Source organism: Podarcis muralis, chromosome 4 (assembly GCF_964188315.1).
Source record: "Podarcis muralis chromosome 4, rPodMur119.hap1.1, whole genome shotgun sequence".
Lineage (NCBI taxonomy): Eukaryota > Metazoa > Chordata > Lepidosauria > Squamata > Lacertidae > Podarcis > Podarcis muralis.
In genome coordinates this window covers 64,274,540-64,292,908 of record NC_135658.1, presented here as the reverse complement: position 1 = coordinate 64,292,908, position 18,369 = coordinate 64,274,540, and the positions used below count along the sequence as shown (strand labels likewise).

Genomic DNA, 18,369 nt, shown 5'->3' with positions numbered 1-18,369 from the left:
ACACAGCAAATGTGAAAAAGCCAGTGCTTTTATTCTTTAAAAAAATGTGTAGGGGTACTCTCATTTTTCTACTCATATTGAAATACTGCCCCTCAATGAGGCCAAACTTAAGATTCACAAATTGTTTAGGAGTATGCGTCCTCCTGCGTCTCCCCAGAAAAAAGCACTGGAAAAAGCTATCACAGTTACTTAAACTTTGGGGATGTATTTTTAAGTTAGATGAGTTATAGAAACTGCACAATCCAAACACTCACATTTTTACAAATTAAATGCATAATTTAAACACTAAAATACAGTGTCAAGTATCTTTATTCTCAGATGGAGGACATCCAGTAATGTGATGAGTATCTCAAGCTATTCATTGTAGAAGCATGGTTATGCGCCAAACATCCACAAGAGGGAGTTGCATTCTCAGTTTTGAATAGCCCAAAACTTCAAAATGCAACTGGCATAGAGAAATATCTATGAAAAGAAGAAAAAACAAAATGGTAAAGCTCCAAAAGGAATCGCGGGCTTCACTGATGCGTAGTTTAAAAACACAAATTGGAACACCATCTTTGCCAAATCATTTTCAATGTGAGGGTAGATCTACCATACGTGATATGAAGCGACCTGGAATATATTTTTGTAGCTTGTAATAAGATTATTTCAATCAAGCGTATGATTTTTTTTATTATAGGATATAATACATTATTCAGTAAAACATTTCCATATCTGGTAGGAGTTTATCAAAGGCTGAAATCAAGAGACGTTCTTGCTTAATTCAGGGAGTTCCACTGTGATAGGCAGGGTAATGGTCTTCATGGACCTGATGTGGCCTTGACACACCATGTAACTGCTTAATCCCTTTCAATTAGTGTGCAGGAGCTTTAGCTGCTTTTATCAGTCTGGAGTCAGTGGTAGAAAAAATTTAAGTAAAAGCATATGAATTTAAATGGTATACTGATCACCACCTCTGAGTAACAATGCAAAAGTTGTTCAGTGGCAGGATTCCACACTGCATTTCCTTCACCCTCCACCTTTCAGAGCTACCTTCGTTCACTTTGCAAAGCAAATGACCACTGTGATGGTCATGATATATAGTTTGTTCGTCTTTTGGCATTAAAAATACATAAAATATATGAAACGCCAATATGAAATACAAAAATCAATCTAAAAACTATGTATAAATAGAAATAAACAATAAATGGATAGAAAAGTAAGTGCTTTAGAGCATTTCTGCATTCATGATCATACTGTTTTTAATGGCAGAAATGCTTTGCCACCTCCTGTGGAGAAGCAATATGCTTAAAGCTTCCAAGGCGATCTCCTTCCAAAGGTGGCACACTGCTAGGGTGCTATGTTTTCTTTCATGGCGGAATCAAAGTGCCGCTTCCCATCCAGATACAGCATGGATTCTGAAAGACAAGAAAAAGCAACTACCGTAAGTCATTTATATAGATACTTCTCAAACTTCCTAAGATTATGTGGTCAATTAGTAAGACATACTCGAGTCAATTTTTCACACTTTTTCCTTACACACTCTGGGTTCTCGCTTTTAAGCCTGCCTGTTTCCAAAATTGGAATAAAAGTTTTACTCTTGTCTTCATTGAGAACACTTTCATCGTTCCTCCTTTCGTTTAGGTTACTTCACACAGCACAGACTGAATAAGTGGGCAGATTAATACCTTAAAATAACAAAACAAATGGATAGGAACTGTGGACCTAGATTCACACAGTTTGAACTGCATTAGTACAAAAAACAGAATGCACAAATTACCATGTTGGCCTGAATATAAGTCACACACTTTTCCAAATTCCGACCGTGAAAAGTTAAAAGTACAGCTTAAATTCGCGACCTTACACAAATTGGCTTTTACGATATTGCTGCTGAAACAGATATACAGCCAATATGGTAGTATACAATTCTTCTCTGGGCTACCTAAATGAACCCAGAAAGAGAGGTGATAAGAGAGGAAAAGGGGTACTGGGGTGGGGGACAACCAGAACAGGAAGGAATCCATCTTCCATGATCCTATAATACCATTACTTTTGCACTGCAGCATGCAATATCATGCACTGTGTGAAGCTTCCAAAATAGGTACTCACCGCCATATGTTCTGGGAACAATACTTGGTATCTCATTTTCTAACATAAATGTGAAGTGGAAGACATTGGTTGTATGGTGCACTCTGGTAGCTGGATCATACACCTCACTGTGTACTCGAACCTGGGCATTATTTTTTTCAGTATAGCATACCTTTAAAACAAAAAATAGCTACTATGGGCCTCCAAATTCAGAAATGAACAAGGAAGACACAACATTTTAATATTTGAAAAGGAAAGCCAGTGTTTCTCTGACTTGTTATTGCTCACTTTCAGGGACAGCCAAATGATTTATACCAGTATGATCTATTAAAATGGTTTCAGTAGAATAAATCCATTACCTGGGCAGAAAGTAGTAACAAAGATCCAATTTCAACTGGTTTTTGAAACATGATATCATCTACAGCTACCACATAAGGCCGGGAGTTTCTGGAGCGGAGGAAAATAATACATTTTTAAAAGGGAAACATAGGGAACACTGCGTTGTAAGTAACATGAAAAAACATGAGAAATCAGAAACTACATAAAAGCTGATTTTTGTGTATAGATATCACCTGCAATTAGGAAAAGGCTTTAAATAATTTTGTTTTATGAAAGAAAGGGGTAAGACCAGCTGGCAGTTCCTAAGACGTTTTTCACTGTCCAACTTAGTGATACTCATTTGTTGTATGAGATTTCACTAACTCCTACAAAATTAGCCCAAATGTCTTTGGGTGCATCACTTTACAGCTGCATTCCACAAGCTGATCTCCCCCAGATGTTGTTGAACTCCCAGCTAGCTCCTGCCATCACTCCCGATAGTGAGGGGAAATGGCAGCTGTAGTCGGGCAACATCTGGATGCACCAAGTTGGGGGAGGCTGCTGCACTGAATCTGTAAAACAAATCACTTTACAAGGTTACGTGGCCTCTTCCCTGCTCACATGGCACTGATTTGAGAGTGCAAGAGGAGAAAGGTGCTCTTCCCACTCATAGCCGGGAAGGAGGAAGTCTGGAGGGAGAACCAAGTGAACCCCGGCCCTCTTCCCCTACCCCCACCCTCCCAAAAGACTCCCCGGGCTTTAAGTCCCACAAATATTACCATCCTGCGACTTACCCATAGCTGTAGGCACAAGCCCATCCAAGTTCATATGCCTTCCTCATGAGAAATCCCCCAAAGATTCTATTGAAAATGTTGCGTTCCTACAGTCAAAAATATTCAGTGGTGAATGATGCACCCTTACAGAAAATGTTGCCTTAAAACGTCTATTTATTTCTGGTTCTCCATCAAGGTAGCCATAAAACAAGTAATTAGCAATTTGTGCTACTGGCAACATAACAAAAAGCACAAAATGAATAATTTGTGGATAGAATACAATATACTGTGTATCCCTGAATCATACCATTTGTAGAGGTGGAAGGGACTCCCAATAGTCATTGCAGTCCAACCAACTGCAATGAAGGATAGTGAGAACTACCAACTTTTTGTGCCAGTCAAATTATGCTGGCGATAGAGGAAATTTTGTCCAGTGACAGCAGGGAAATTTGGGCTGCCAACACAGTATACGTTTAAAGCAAATGCAAACAACATTCCTCACCCCCAAAGGATGCTGAGGACTGATAATTGTAACTCTGTGAGGGGTAAAATGCAGCTCCTATGATTCTTTGTACTTTAAATGTAAAGTACATATGTAGCTTTGGTGATAAAAGCATTTTGGATCAAGTGAGAAATGCAAATCAATGATTAAAACGGTGAGGAAGAAAAGGGAGCAATGGAATTATATCATCAATCTAGCTATCAATACGCCCTAATCACATGTCAATATGCAAGAGGTATTTTACATATTCCTCAGCAATTATTATCAAGCTTTACTTTGTGATTGTAACCAATTAGTGGGGACAGGAAGAGGAACGGGCACAAGACTGCAATATATACTGAGCAGCTGGTACCTTTTGCTAAAAACACATTGGCAAAGACCTGAACCTAGCCCGTAGGTTGTTGCATGCTCTTTCATGGCCGTAATACACAATGATGATGGCAGAAAGTGAAGAGGAAGTAAAGAACCTTTTAATGAGGGTGAAAGAGGAGAGCGCAAAATATGGTCTGAAGCTCAACATCAAAAAAATGAAGATCATGGCCACTGGGCCCATCACCTCTTGGCAAATAGAAGGGGAAGAAATGGAGGCAGTGAGAGATTTTACTTTCTTGGGCTCCATGATCACTGCAGATGGTGACAGCAGTCACGAAATTAAAAGACGCCTGCTCCTTGGGAGAAAGGCGATGGCAAACCTAGATAGCATCTTAAAAAGTAGAGACATCACCTTGCCAACAAAGGTCCGTATAGTTAAAGCCATGGTATTCCCAGTAGTGATGTATGGAAGTGAGAGCTGGACCATAAAGAAGGCTGATCGCCGAAGAATTGATGCTTTTGAATTATTTTGCTGGAGGAGACTCTTGAGAGTCCCATGGACTGCAAGAAGATCAAACGCATCCATTCTTAAGGAAATCAGCCCTGAGTGCTCACTGGAAGGACAGATCGTGAAGCTGAGGCTCCAATACTTTGGCCACCTCATGAGAAGAGAAGACTCTCTGGAAAAGACCCTGATGTTGGGAAAGACTGAGGGCAGAAGGAGAAGGGGACGACAGAGGACGAGACGGTTGGACAGTGTTCTCGAAGCCACAAACATGAGTCTGACCAAACTGCGGGAGGCAGTGGAAGACAGGAGTGCCTGGCGTGCTCTGGTCCATGGGGTCACGAAGAGTCGGACACGACTAAACGACTAAACAACAACAACAATACACAATGACACGGAGGTGGAGTGCCTGGAGGAGGGCAGGGATGAAAAATGGATTTCCTAAGTATGTCAACGGATGTGCTAACATTTACTGGAAAGCTGCTCAGCATCTCTGGCAAATACACTGCCAGCAGCCATGAACCAATAATGTTCACATGATATGCTTAGTGGGACCTCCTCCGCAGTGGGAAAGAGCTTCAGAATAATACAGCTAGGAAGCCTTCTTGTAATGCTACAATTAAAAATTAAGCTGACTTTTGAAGGTGACTCACAAACAATTGTGTGACTACAAAAATCTATCAAGACTACTTTATTACATGGATAGATACCTTCAGAATGAAAAAGATTGCAATTTCTATCATATAACCGAAGCACCATCAAATATCACAGCTCGGATAAGAAGTCAAACATCTGTTTACCAAGAGCAAAACAACCCCCCCCCAACACAATCATGCTATAGCTCTCTGCAAATACCTGAGGATGGCAGATTTCCAGACCTTTCAGTTTTGCATCTTCCATCCACACTGCGGTGGGTGGCAGCAGCCGACTCCGAAAACTCACCGTCCTATGAGAGGCGGAGAGTTTAGATGCTGTCTCAGCCCAACCTTACGAAGCAAAGCCCCTGCTTAACCTCCACCTGGGGTTGTCTGAATGTTACTCCCCCCCATGTCTCCCACATAGTGAGACAACAAGCAGGCCTTAGGCTCACACACATCGTCATTGCACCGTGACACGCATAGTGAATGCCCCAACCAGGATGTGTGTAATAGATGTAGTTAAATGTGCTACACTTGGAATGAAGAGGTCTGGATTGAAATATCCACTCAGCCAAAGAGTACACTGGCCTTTGTTTCTGGGGGGAATCGCCATCTACTCATTGCAACATGGCCTATGTATCCACTCCTGTGTTTTTTAAGACCCATTTTGTGGTCAGTTTTTTGCAATAAAAAAATCCAGTTGCTGGACAAAGCTGTTTAAATCTTTTCGGGACTTTAAAATAAAGCACTTCATCTTTAAAGGTTCAGATAATTTTATGGCTTCCCATCAATCCCAGGGTTTTTGGGGGGGGAGGGAATCAGTGTGTCATTTTCCCTTGAATAGCTTCTGTGTGAGTTACCTCAGGCCAGCTTTGTCACCTTGGTGGGGAGCCAGGGGGATACCTCTTAGAGCCAAAGTGGTGCAATAGTTAGAATACCAGCCTAAGATCAGGGAGAACCAGGTTCAAATCCCCACGTAGCCATGAAACTCACTGGCAGCCTCAGGTCAGCCGTATCTCTCAGCCTAACGTACTGCACAGGGTTAACTTCTCAGACTAACTTAGTGGTTCTCAAACATATAATACTGACTGTCGTTGAATCTTCCTGCCACACTTGCAATCCTCTCCTGCCACACCCTTTGAGAACCACTGATCTAACTTATTTGAGAAGGACTAGTAAGAATAATTTTGGACAATCTTGCATATGCTGCCCAGAGAAACACACAAGGGGAATAAAAATAACATTCACAAATGTCTCCTGACTGTTGATACGGACATTGCCTCCTCTAGCAGTTTCAGTATCCAGGGTTAGAAGAGAACCTAAGGTCAGAGTTAGTCACTTTGGTTTTTTAGATTTTGTTTTTTAGTAGGGCTGTAAATATTATTTTTGTACCAGTATTTTAATTATATGGTATACCTCTCTGGGTTCCCAACTGGAGTAAGAGTGATATAAAACGCAAATAAATAAATGCAGGATCTCCTGGCCTGGGCATTCACTTCTGCACAAGGCAAAAGAAGGGGAAACAACATCTGAGCAGCCCTTTTTTCAATGCCTGAAATAGGTACATGCTGAGAAATGATAGAATAACAAGTTGCCACCTTTAAGAAAATTCAGACCCGAACAGAAGTAAAGTTTGTAAAGGCATTCATTGCCCCGCCACCTACCTTGGGTCCAGTGTATTAAGAAATATGTCATGTACAATGTTTCTTTCTTCTGCAGTAGGAGCCATTTTTAGCAAGGAAGCCCTACTGGAATCAACTCTTCTGGTCTTGTTTGCTAACCGAGTAAATGAAAATGAGCAGAAAATTACTTGGTGGAAATATGTTTCCAATAACTGTATCCAACCCCCTCCTGTTTCAAAACTAATAATGACACATTGGGTCAGCAAAGGAAATTGATCAGTGGTAAGTTTGGGACAGGCAAAAGAAAGTATTTCTTCACCCAAGGCATAATTCACCTGCATAGCATAATGATGGCCACTGGCTTCCATGGCTTTAAAAGGATATTTAAGGAAGTGAAATGGAGTGGACAGGCTTGTTACAAGCCAATTGGGACAATTAAATTCCTTCCCCTATTATCTATTAATCATGTTGATCTTCCACATATTCAATACTTATAAGAGCAGAGCTGGAGGGAGAACCCTGAAAATCCATCTTTGAATGCCCTTTATGAAATGGGAGAATGGACCACAACCAGAAATTCTTCACAACCCCGAGGAATGCATTACATACCTTCGCCTTCCTTAAAGATTTTTTCCTCTTCTGGACTTTCAAGAATCAGTGGATTCACAAATGCTGGCCTGTGAATAAAGGGGAGGAAATAAATGAGGCGTGTATATGCCTGCCTGAGTGTTTGAATGCAGCAGCGTTTGACTATCACCAGAACCAGCTCTCCAGGCGGGACAGAGCTATAGTGTTAGCGTCCTGGCAGAGGCATCACTGTCACTTACCAAGAGGGAGAAGGGTGAGGAGGCTATGCAGCCCACCAGCAGAGCCAATGCAGCACTTCCACCAGTACACCGGCATAACCCTGATCTCTCCCCACTTTTCAGTAAGCAGCAGTCGTGTCAGGAAGCTAGTGTCGCAGCTCGGCCCCCACTGGGCAAGCAGCTCTCTCCTCTTTTGTCCTCCCTTCAGCAAAAGACTTTACCACTTGTCACTGTACAATTATTCCCAATGGTCTACTGAAAGCCTTACCTTTTGTTTTCTGGATCACGGGCCACCATGACAAAAGTTGCATCTAATACAGGATGATAGGCACCATCGTGAAACTAAAAGAAAACAATGGAAGGGAAATCATCTTTAGCAAACTAGTCTTGTTCCTGCTGATAACGCAAAGTTATGTTCTGCCTTCATAGTGGCTTGGTTTACACACCACATTCAACTATAGCTAAATACAAGGTATGGTTTATTGGAAACTGGGGCACACTGCGTTACTCTCTCTCTCTCTCTCTCTCTCTCTCCAGCTGCACCATCAGAAAACAAGTCAGTGTTTGGCTTGTTGTTCCGCCCAAACCCAGGCTCATGCTTTCTTTCTCCCAAAATACATGCAAGCAATAACCCAAGAACAAACCTTAATTGCCAGCTAGGGTTTGTTTGGAGAGAAACAAACCAAAAGCCCGGGGTGGGACATCACAACATGTCAGATTTCCTGGTGATGCGACAAGTGCAAAAGCAGAGCAGAGAGAACTAATGTGCACGTTCACATTAAACCAGTTTGTTTTTAACTGTGGTTTAATGCCATATGTGAACCAGGCCCTTGTTTTAGAACTCTCAGGCACTCATAAAGTGTATTACTTTTTATATGGAAAAATTACAACCTGAAGCATGTGCATCTTTACTTCCATTGATGTCCTTCCTACCCATGAAACATTCCCAACGAACTTGATATCACAGTCTGGACGAATATCCTGCTTCCATAATCCTAAAAGCAAACAAACAGGAGTCAGAGCATAGACACTAAAGATAAGTAACTTAATTTCTCTAGCTCAAGGAAGCTAACTTACCTCTGGTTATCTATTACAAGTCAGAAAAAGTGCCCATTTTAACCTTTAAAGCCCTTAATGACTTGGGACAAGGATACCTAAAAGACTGCCTTTGCCCCACACCCCTTTAGATCCTTTTTAAAGGCCTACTCTGGGTGCCACCAGCAAGAGAAGGGAGCTGGGTGGCTACTAGGGAGAGGAGCCTTCTCAGACTCCAGCTGTAGAATGCTCCCTAGAAAGGTTTGCCAGGCACCTTCTTCAGGTCAAGCAAGATGCAACAGGAAGTGAACATTTGCCACAGAAAATGGCTGCAGCACATTATGCTGCCTTTCCTCTTAGGGCAGTATCTAACTGGGGAAATGTGTGACCTGATATTTCAGCACTGCCCTGCTCCACATCACTGATTTAGTGTGGGGGAGAAGCAGAGGGGGCGGAACTCATGACATAATGGACCTAACAAGTTGTTAAAATGAAAGTAGGGGCATGGAAACACAGGTGTTGTTTTGGAAGCAAATGCACATTTACTGTAACATCTGGCAGCCTGAAGAAAGTCTTATCCAAAAGAGGTGGAGCAGTTATCTCCTGCCCTTCCCCCCAACATTTATGTCAAAATGAAGCCTAGCTCTTTTTACCCAACACAGCGAGCACTCCTAGTTCAAGCATTAAGTTTTTTAATAGATCCAACAACACCGTACCAATTTTATCCACCAGCGCTGTAACAATCGACAAAGGAGACATCTGACCAGCTTCATGCTTTGTGTGTGTATAACAAATCAGAACTGTAGAGAAAGGATAAAAGAGACTGCATGATTTATTCTCTGTAGTTATAGATTTTATGAAAGGGAGTGCAGTAAAAATTTTACAATGTGGTATTTGTGTCATTCCAAGAATAACACTTGACGAGCTCAAACAAACAAGGAACATGCATGAAAATGTCTCGTTCACAAATATACTTAAAATGGGTTCATTCAATCAGTCATGTGAAGAGCTCCAGTGGATGCAATGCACCACCAAAACACAAATCCTGGCTTGGGAAAAGGTTTCCGAGATTTTGGCAGCCCTTGTTTCCGGATAGTCGTGCTTTGCATCACAGACTGGCTGCCTTCTCTAAGGATCTGGGATAGATTAAAGAGAAATCAAGGATCCATTCTCTCTAGTCACCATCCTTGCCATGGCAAGGGAAGATTTCCCATCTAGCTCCTGCAGGTTGAGGGCATTCATGAGCAGAACTCATATAGGTCACATATGTCACTCTTCACTATTTGAGCATTTACACAGGAACTGCAAAAAAGAGGAAGCCTGAGTCACTCACATGCCTTTCACTTGCATCCCAGTTCTGTGTAATATCTGACCCCAGAATTCTGATTACCCAAATTAATCTGACTACCAGATCAATGAAACTGCATGGCTGTTACATACCTCCTAAGCTATCAAGATCTTCAAGAATTCGGCCAAACCTACCAAGGTTAAAATGATACACGGTAAGATTACTTTGCAAGATACTGGGACGAATCCAACATAGTTCTGTGGCAGTGTTGTTGCTTTTTTAAAAAAGGACAACCTGAAGTTTAAAAATGTATCATTAAACATCTCAATAGTTTGATCCTTTTGAAAATTCACATATAATAATTAGGAGAGCCAGGTTTTGGGTGGGGGGGGGTGATTTATAAGTCAAAATGGTACCTAAGATAACACTGCAAATGGTAAGGCACCAAGTTAGGAAGATATTCATTCTATTAAAAAGGCAACTGAGTTTACCTGACAGAGTTGTGCACGTTCAGATATTTTTCTCTTATTTCAGGTTGACTTCCCAAAGGCAGGATAACTTCTATATAGCTGTCTCTCATCTTCCTAGGGGGCAGGTCAGCTTGGTTTTTTGCAAGGAGGGTATGTAAAGCTTTCCTTTCATTCATTGCTTGCACATGGTCTCTGGAGGAAAACAAATCAGATGATTCCGAGTGGACACAGCTTGCAAAATGTAATACAAGTTTACTAGAGTAGAGTTACATAGCATAATGGTTAAGATCTTTGAGCTGGAAAATCACCAGTTCAAATCTTGGGCCCACCTTGAACCTGGTTACAGCCTAAGGCAAGCACTATCAGATTCAAATCATTTTTGTAATTTAGGGATAATAATAATTTACTTTCTCTGAAGGATTTTTTTTAAAGGATTACTAAGATAATGCATATAAACTATTAACATTTATGAGAAGTATTATCATAATCATCACCATCATTCCTGTAGGGGCAAAGACCCTCAGAGTTTGAAGACAGCTGGTTAAATCTCTGAAAGAGGACATTCCAATCAGCTCTGCTTTATTTTGAAATGCAACTATCAAAAAATCAAAGAAAGCTTTGCATGTGTCATACCTCCAATTGGTAGATGCTCCCACTATCTCCCTCAATCTATTTCGCACTGCAACACAACAAAATCAGAAATATTTGATGCATTAACTGACCAAAAGGGTACTACTACCCTCCCAAGAAGCAGAAGAGTAAGCAAAGTCATGCAAAAGAGAAGATGAAAAGCAACAGCTGGTGAAGTTCATTCCTGCTAACAGGGGATACACCATTATAACCACAGGAGACTATGACAGCTTCTGCCTTTTTTCAACCAAAAATATCCAACTGATCCTTGTGACTGTGTGTGTGTGTGTGTGTGTGTGTGTGTGTGAGAGAGAGAGAGAGAGAGAGAGAGAGTCAAATTTGACCCAGCAAGAAAGCCTGCACATTCTAAAATGAATGTGTAAGTTACTCAGTCTACATTCATAGATTTCTGTATTCATGTGCTCTGATATTATAAGGGAAACCCATGAACAGAGCCAAGCTTCCATGTGCATATGCAAAAAGCTGCCGCTACATATCAGAATGCTCTTTGCCACTGAACAAACTGGATGGATGACACTTTTGAGGCAGGCTACGATATGGATCCCCATGCAAGGCACCTGGCAGTTGTGCGTTACCTCAGCTGGCTCAAGGCTAATACATCTAGTCATCAGAGCAAGTAAATCTAACAGTCCAAAACACCTGCACCCCTCAAATCAATTAAAATGGTTACATGTAAACTGGATGACTTAAACAAACCCAGTCATTTTGCTCTAATTAAGTCGGCTGAGCTCAACTCACAGAGCCAGCAACAATCTTGAGCAAGGTTTTATGGCACTACATATGACTAGAATATTAATCATTTTGTATTTAATAATGTACAACCATGCCAGAAGAAGCATCAGATATGTACTTGAAACTACTGAAGGTCCAGTGCCCTTTTCTTAAAGTACAGGAGTCAGAGGACTCTTCTTCCAGGTCAACTATAATAAACACATGCAGTCCACCTAACCTACCAGGGCAAATTTCAAAATCTGTGGTCCAGACTTATTTTTCTAGCCACTCAAGAAGAATCCAGATTCCACCTGCTAATATCATATATATTCTAGAACAGGGATGGCTCACCTGTGAACCTTTAGGTATTTGTTGTACTGCAACTCCCATTGTTCCTGACCACTGGCCATGCTGGCAGGGATGATGGGAGTCAGAATTCAACAACATCTGAAGGTACTTCAGTTAGCCACCCTGTTCTAGAGCACCTCTGCTCTAGACCTATTTTCATCTTATGGTCAGATTGGTGTGCTTCATGTATACATTTTGCAATTTAAGGAGTGGCCCATTTTTGCTGCCCTCAGTTTTTCAATCCATGAGACAGTAGCTTCACTTCATCTCATGGTAAGGCCAACACTGACTTCCATCCATAGGCTGTGTTTAGGGTACATCTGTACAGCAGTGGTCAATAGTCCTGAAGGAATGTCCTTGGAAGCTGCAGGTATATTTCCTATGGATCAGTATCACCCCTCTGCAGGAATCAGCCCATACAGACTATTCTGCCATCAACCCAGTAGGACAAGCAGGGAAGCCACATCAACCAGATGTTCCTTCTGTCTGGACTGTAGGGATCAGATGTTCCCTCCCCAAGTACATTCAGTCTTCAAAAAAACAAAAAAAAAAACCCACCATTATACACGTTTGTATTTCTTTTGAGCTATAAAAGAAGTAACATTTCTTGTTAAACACTTTTCCTTTCTCAAGTGGTAGGAGATTCCAGAAGCAGCACCACAGGTTTTTGTTTCCTTTGCACAAGAGAGAATTGGAAACTGATGATCTTATTCAAGCAGGGCTTAGTGGAAACAAGCTGACCCTTAAAATGGGAAACACAATCACTAATCCTCCGGTTTCCACAGAGTAACTGTATAGAGTGGGCCCCTGTAGTTCCTTCCATGCTGCTTCTGGCACAGCTAAACTCAAGCTCAAAAACCTCCCAGTATCTCTATGATTCTTCATTGTTCCCACATTCAAACAACGGCATTTCTCTGCTACTCCACTGCCTAAATCCAAAAAAGGGAAACATTTCCAGCTATCAAGGAATATGACTTCTTTTTTTCTTGATGGCCCCAATAACACAATAATTGTCTGGTGTTGTTTATTCGCAGTAATTGGCCTAACGGTATCAAATTTTCATATCGTAAAGTGGTGTTGCTCAACTATACAAGCTGTATTGTTTGCTTTCCTTATCTTTCTGTGTGATGATATGCTACTGCTGACCACAACTCATTGACACATAGCACCAGCTCTGAAGGTTGTCCTTCAGAAAGCTATTTGCCCCTTGAGAGACAGAGATAATTCATCCTTAATCATGGATATGGCACCACTGTTGAGGAGTGAAATTGCTTCCCACCCAACACATCTGTTCTGCTTACGTCTGTCCAAATGTGGGGAAAGACTGCCTGAAAGAATAGTTACAAGCTGTATAACCCTCACACGCAAATATGGAAACAGCATTCCAAATTACTACAAATGAAGTATCTTAAGACAGTGCACAGGGAGATGCCTTGTAGAGTCACACCACTGATCCATCTAGCTTAGTACTGTCAACATTTGAGTAGCAGTGGCTCTACAGGAGTTCAGGCAGGAGTCCTTCCCAGTCCTACCTAGAGATGCCAGGAATTGAATCCAGAACATTTTGCATGCAAAACAGATATGCTATGGGGGGGGGGGGGATACGAGGCTAAACAGATATGCTATCGCTGAGCTATTGCCCTTTGTTCTGTCAAGCTCTTATTAAGGGAAGCACATATAGTAATTGGTTAGGTGTTGACTAGCAATGTCCCTATAGGCTCATCTGGTAAACTGTTAAAGGAAATGGGGGAAAGAAGTCATTGGTCTGAAGTTTGAACATTAGGAAAAAGTGGGTAGCAACAGTATGGAGCTGAGTAAGGAAAACAAAACAAAAAAGTAGGACTGAGGCAAATCCTCACACAGGGACTAGGAATAAGAGGTTGAATGTGTATGATTGGACCCATATTTATTTCAAAGTATTACAAAATGTCACGCTTACCAACCTCTCTTTTTCTTATGTTGGTCTGTAAATGACACTTTGAACCATTGGAAGGACATGGACTTAAGAAAGCTTTGGAAAACTGGATTTAAGAGGCACAGCTTGCTCACCAGTTATTTGAATACAGGGTTCTAGATTCAACATAAATTTATACAAGTCCCTGGGTACTTGTCTTCTGATTTATTGTAAACATAAATAACAGCACAAGATGCAGGCATACAGAGATGATATTTTGATTAAAAAGACATGCTTTATTTGCTTAGCAGTGTGAACCCATTTAGTGCCACCAACAACGCTAACTTGCAACCGGTGCCAGAAAATATTAATGTTTATATTTCATTAACCGTCCAACAAAGAAAGATAGAAGCAAGACAGAAGCAGATATATAGCCATATTAAAATGCATACAGGTTACCACAACACACCATTATTCACATGAATGGGTGAATGTCCTGAAAAGTAGAAAAAGCCATTTAGATTATCAGTGTCATAAAACACAAGGCAAAAACCCTAATTGCATTGTTTTCCCAGTCAATTTGCACTCAGTCACAAAATGCAGAAGTGTATGCACAAGTGTGCTAACATATGATTTAATTCTGTTGTACTGATCATTTATTTCTGTGCTAAAGTTAAGATGTCCCTCTGTTTGTTTTCCAAATGTACATAGCACTGTAGGGTACTCAATAGCTGTGTTTGCTTCCTTTATCTTCATCCTCTATTCCACGTTTCTCATAACTATTATTATAGTTACATCACACAACTTTCAGTAAGATTCCTAAAATCTAAATTAAAAAAGGTAACAAAATTGTGTATCATAGATAAAACGGAACAGAATGTCTCCCATGTGCTAGACTGGGGTATTGTAAGAGAAAGAAATTTTATTTCATCTGTGGTGGGTCTGCCTGCAAATGCAGACATTCTAGGCTGCAGTATACAGAATAATAACAGACGTGGTTAAACAACTACTTAATTCAAAACACGTGTTTACACTTTTATCTATTATGGGTCGCATAATAAAGTGTTACAAGGAACTGGTGTTGATGATGCAGGCCACTGCCTGCAAGGAACTAGCCAGTCACTGTAAATTGTGGGAAGGTTAAGATAACAAGGCTGGTTTGCTAGACTGTGTTAGACTTTGGTAATATGGCACCTTGAGCTGGGACAAAATTTGACACACAACCCTTATATATAATAGATGGGTTTTATTGTGGTTGTTGTTGTTATTATTTTGCGTCCCCTCTACTCGGTTCCCCATACAGGGGACCTGCCTGTACTGCACCCAACACTATTGAGACACCCCTCACCTAATGCAGCCATAGAGCAAGGCCATTTCATAAAAAATATAGTTTCCCTTCTTGTCACATGTAAATGTGGATGTGGGTGCAGAGAGGCCTCAAGGTCACTGAGTATCATTCTGGAGGGTCCAGTTTTCTTCCACTAAGCAATTTGGTGCTATGGAGTGATGTGCTTCTAATGACAACTCACTGTGTTCGTTACTTTTACTTTCTGTTTACTCCTGGAAAAAGTTACGCTAAGAACATATTTGTTTCGTAAACAGTTCCCACACAGAAGCCCAGTTACAGCTATTACTGCTACAGATGCCACTAAACAAACAGATCAACCTTTCTGGTCGTATTCTCACACCTGCCTGCAGCCCAGTTACATTACCTTCCTCCATAGTCTGGGAAACCTGGGAGCCACTGGGGGAGGAAGTCAGCATCCTGGCCAGGGCAGGACAGGCCTTGCTTAATGAAAACCATCTGCATCAAAAGGAGAATGAATACTGTCAAGAGTATGATATCATAGGTGGCATTAAAGGTGCATTCCTATACTTGAGATCCATGAAATGGGAGCCAGAGGATATGGCAGAAGTCCCACCTGGCTGGAAGTATGCAAGCATCACTATCAGAACAGAAATGCTAGCTGAACAGCTCAAGTGCAGGAAAGTTGTGGGCCACTGACAGCATTGCCACTGCTGGCCAAACAGACATGAACATTTTTGCCTTGCAGAATCAATGTCTGGATCCAGGAAGAATAAGGTGTCACTACACTAAGAGGGCCACTGCAACAAGGAAGGGAGAAGTATACTTGCAGTCACTCATTTCCCCCCACCCCACCCCATGAGGGAGGAGGCTGAAACACCAACTGGTTGAGCTGGTGGGACCACCCCTCCCCTTCTTTTTTACACCACCTATGGTGCATCCAGGTTCAGGAACTCTGTGCTCTGGCTGTTAACTGCTGCTCATTGCTTTGGGCTGTCCTCTGTATGCAGACCAATAGAAAGGCAGCACTAACCAGGATGCTCCTGGCTGTTTCTCAGTGGGGTTCTTAATCTACTTGCTCCAAATGGGTTCCTGTACAATTGCATGTTCCATGGCTGTTATGCAACAGGTGAAGGTTTTCCTAACTTGCAGCTGAAACCAGAAGAGATATTGCACCTGCTATCCCTGCTATGTGTCATGCCACTGACACTGCTGGGGTGACCAACTGTCTTTCCCTTTCATGATCTACCCCAGCCTGGATAATATAGGCTTTGGTACATCTGCTGGTTTCCTTTGTAGATATCACATCCTAGTATCATCTAGCTTTAGTTAGCCTCACAAGGGGGTTTTCATGGGACAGCAGGGAAGTTGAATGGGTTCAGCAGCAGTGGCCCCTCCTCTCTCAACAGGGTGTTTCTGCCAGGCACAAGCAAGGAGCACCTTGCAGGCTGGCCTGTCAGTGGTGGGAAGGCAAAAGCACAAACTGGCCAAGGCCATTGGCCCAAGCACCACCCGTCCTGTGTGCCCTGGTACTTTAAGAATACACAGTTGAGTGTAGTAGAACTTTTAACTTTCATACTTGGCCAAACGTTGCATTAAAATACTCAAAAATGGGTGGCAGAACTTCCACTCAACGACTCTGCCCAGTGACTCACTGGTGCCCAACCCCACCAAATTCTTCTCCTGAAATTAACAGTATTGCTTAATCTTCCACGTCCGCGATCCTAGTCACATTTACGCAGGTGTAAGTTCCAGGGAAACCAGGGAGGACTTTACTTCGGAGTCAGCGTGATTCAAACTGCACTGTGCGCTGCTGCCGTGGCACTTCTTGCGGCTTCCTGCTGTCACGAGGCTAGTCCTCTGGAGCCCAGAGACCGTATGCCGTGTCTAGCGCTTGTCTCCCAGGAAAAGGAGGCCCCAGACAAGGCGTACGTCCGAAAGCAATGCTTGGCTCCGGCCAGGTCTTCCCGTCCTGCCAGGGCGCAGGCCGAAGCGGAGAGAAAGGGGAAGGAGGGGCGGGCCTCCGCTCTCCCTAAACGGTCGCCTCTGCCTGGCTTTCTATTAACCGACCTCGGCGCTGCCACTCGGCCCTGGAAGTGCCGCGCGCCTGCCTGTGCGGAGCCCTCTTCCCCGCCCCGAGCCGGCTGGATGCAGACGCCGCCGCCGCCAGGAATTGCCTTACCTCGGGGACAACATTCTGCTCCTTGCACAGGCTGCAGCCCGCCTTCCTGCGGCACTTGGGAAACCGCCTTGGCAGCCCTGTGACTCACTCTACCGAGGCACGCAGCAGCCACGCCTGGAACAGGAACTCGGCCCCGCCGCCTGGATCGGCAAGCTCTTCGGAGGGCTTGCTGGTTTCTGCGGCAGAACGCGCCCCTCTTCCCCGCAGTAGTTGCTCCCAAGGCCTATCTCCGCGCTTAGGCGTCGGGTTCGTCCATTACATTCGGAGGAGCCGCTCTCGTTGACTTCGTCCCCTCTCATACTGCTAGGCTTGATTCTCCGGTGTGCTTGCGAGGTCAGGGCCGTGCGGGGAGGGATTAATGGCACAAGTGGCGAGTTTGCAGCGCAAAGCCACTCAGCGGGGACTTACTCCCAAGTCAGTGTGCTTAGAGTGCTGGGATCTACTCCAAAGTGGGCTAGATTCAAAATTAGGTGTTTTCTCACCCGTTCAACGCATGCATAAAAGCTGGAGTTGGGAGTCCAGTCCTTAAGGGAAGGCAATAGGGTGCCCTCCCATTGGACTCCAACTCCCATGAGCCCCACCCCAGACAGCATGGCCAAGAGGTTCTGGGAGTTGAAGTCCAGCAAGATCCAGAGGGCACCATATTGGTTTCAGCATTGGGCTCCTTTTATTTACTGTATTTGTTTCCCACTTTGTATACATACAGTGGTACCTTGGGTTACAGACGCTTCAGGTTACGCGTTTTTGGGTTGCGCACTGCGCTGAACCCGGAAGTACAAGTTACTTCCGGGTTTCGGTGCATGCATGCGCAGAAATGCTAAATCGTGCTATGCACATGCGCAGAAACGCCAAATTGCGGTGTGCGCAGACGTGGCACTGCGAGTTGCAAACTCTGCGGGTTGCAAATGTGCTTCCTGAACGGATCACGTTCGCAACCCGAG

General features: G+C 43.0%; 1 protein-coding gene across 3 annotated transcripts; it reads right to left on the bottom strand.

The window, feature by feature from the left end:
- Positions 1 to 291: 291 nt before the first annotated feature.
- ACOT9 (acyl-CoA thioesterase 9) lies at positions 292 to 17,583 on the bottom strand. Of its 3 annotated transcripts, XM_077927416.1 has the most exons (16): positions 17,429 to 17,582; positions 15,653 to 15,744; positions 14,410 to 14,436; positions 10,970 to 11,015; positions 10,358 to 10,528; positions 10,019 to 10,056; positions 9,295 to 9,378; positions 8,435 to 8,538; positions 7,812 to 7,885; positions 7,347 to 7,414; positions 6,780 to 6,891; positions 5,333 to 5,423; positions 3,180 to 3,265; positions 2,427 to 2,514; positions 2,089 to 2,239; positions 292 to 1,397 (listed from the first exon to the last, which is right to left on the bottom strand). In XM_077927416.1, exons 1-16 carry the CDS (start codon positions 17,440 to 17,442, stop codon positions 1,330 to 1,332), a joined length of 1,314 nt encoding a protein of 437 aa, XP_077783542.1. In that variant the 5' UTR covers positions 17,443 to 17,582; the 3' UTR covers positions 292 to 1,329. The 3 variants fall into 3 exon arrangements, with proteins under 3 accessions (XP_077783542.1, XP_077783543.1, XP_077783544.1); XM_077927417.1 differs by lacking the exon at positions 14,410 to 14,436 and having other exon boundaries at positions 17,429 to 17,583; XM_077927418.1 differs by lacking the exons at positions 10,970 to 11,015; positions 14,410 to 14,436.
- Positions 17,584 to 18,369: the final 786 nt, after the last annotated feature.

What these genes read in the sequence shown, in the direction of transcription:
- ACOT9 (XM_077927416.1), bottom strand. An exon ending in AATCTTTAAGGAAGGCGAAG is followed by an intron (nt 6,892 to 7,346) that starts GTATGTAATGCA and finishes TTACTCGGTTAG; the next exon opens with CAAACAAGACCAGAAGAGTT. An exon ending in TGTTCCCAGAACATATGGCG is followed by an intron (nt 1,398 to 2,088) that starts GTGAGTACCTAT and finishes CTTGTCTTTCAG; the next exon opens with AATCCATGCTGTATCTGGAT.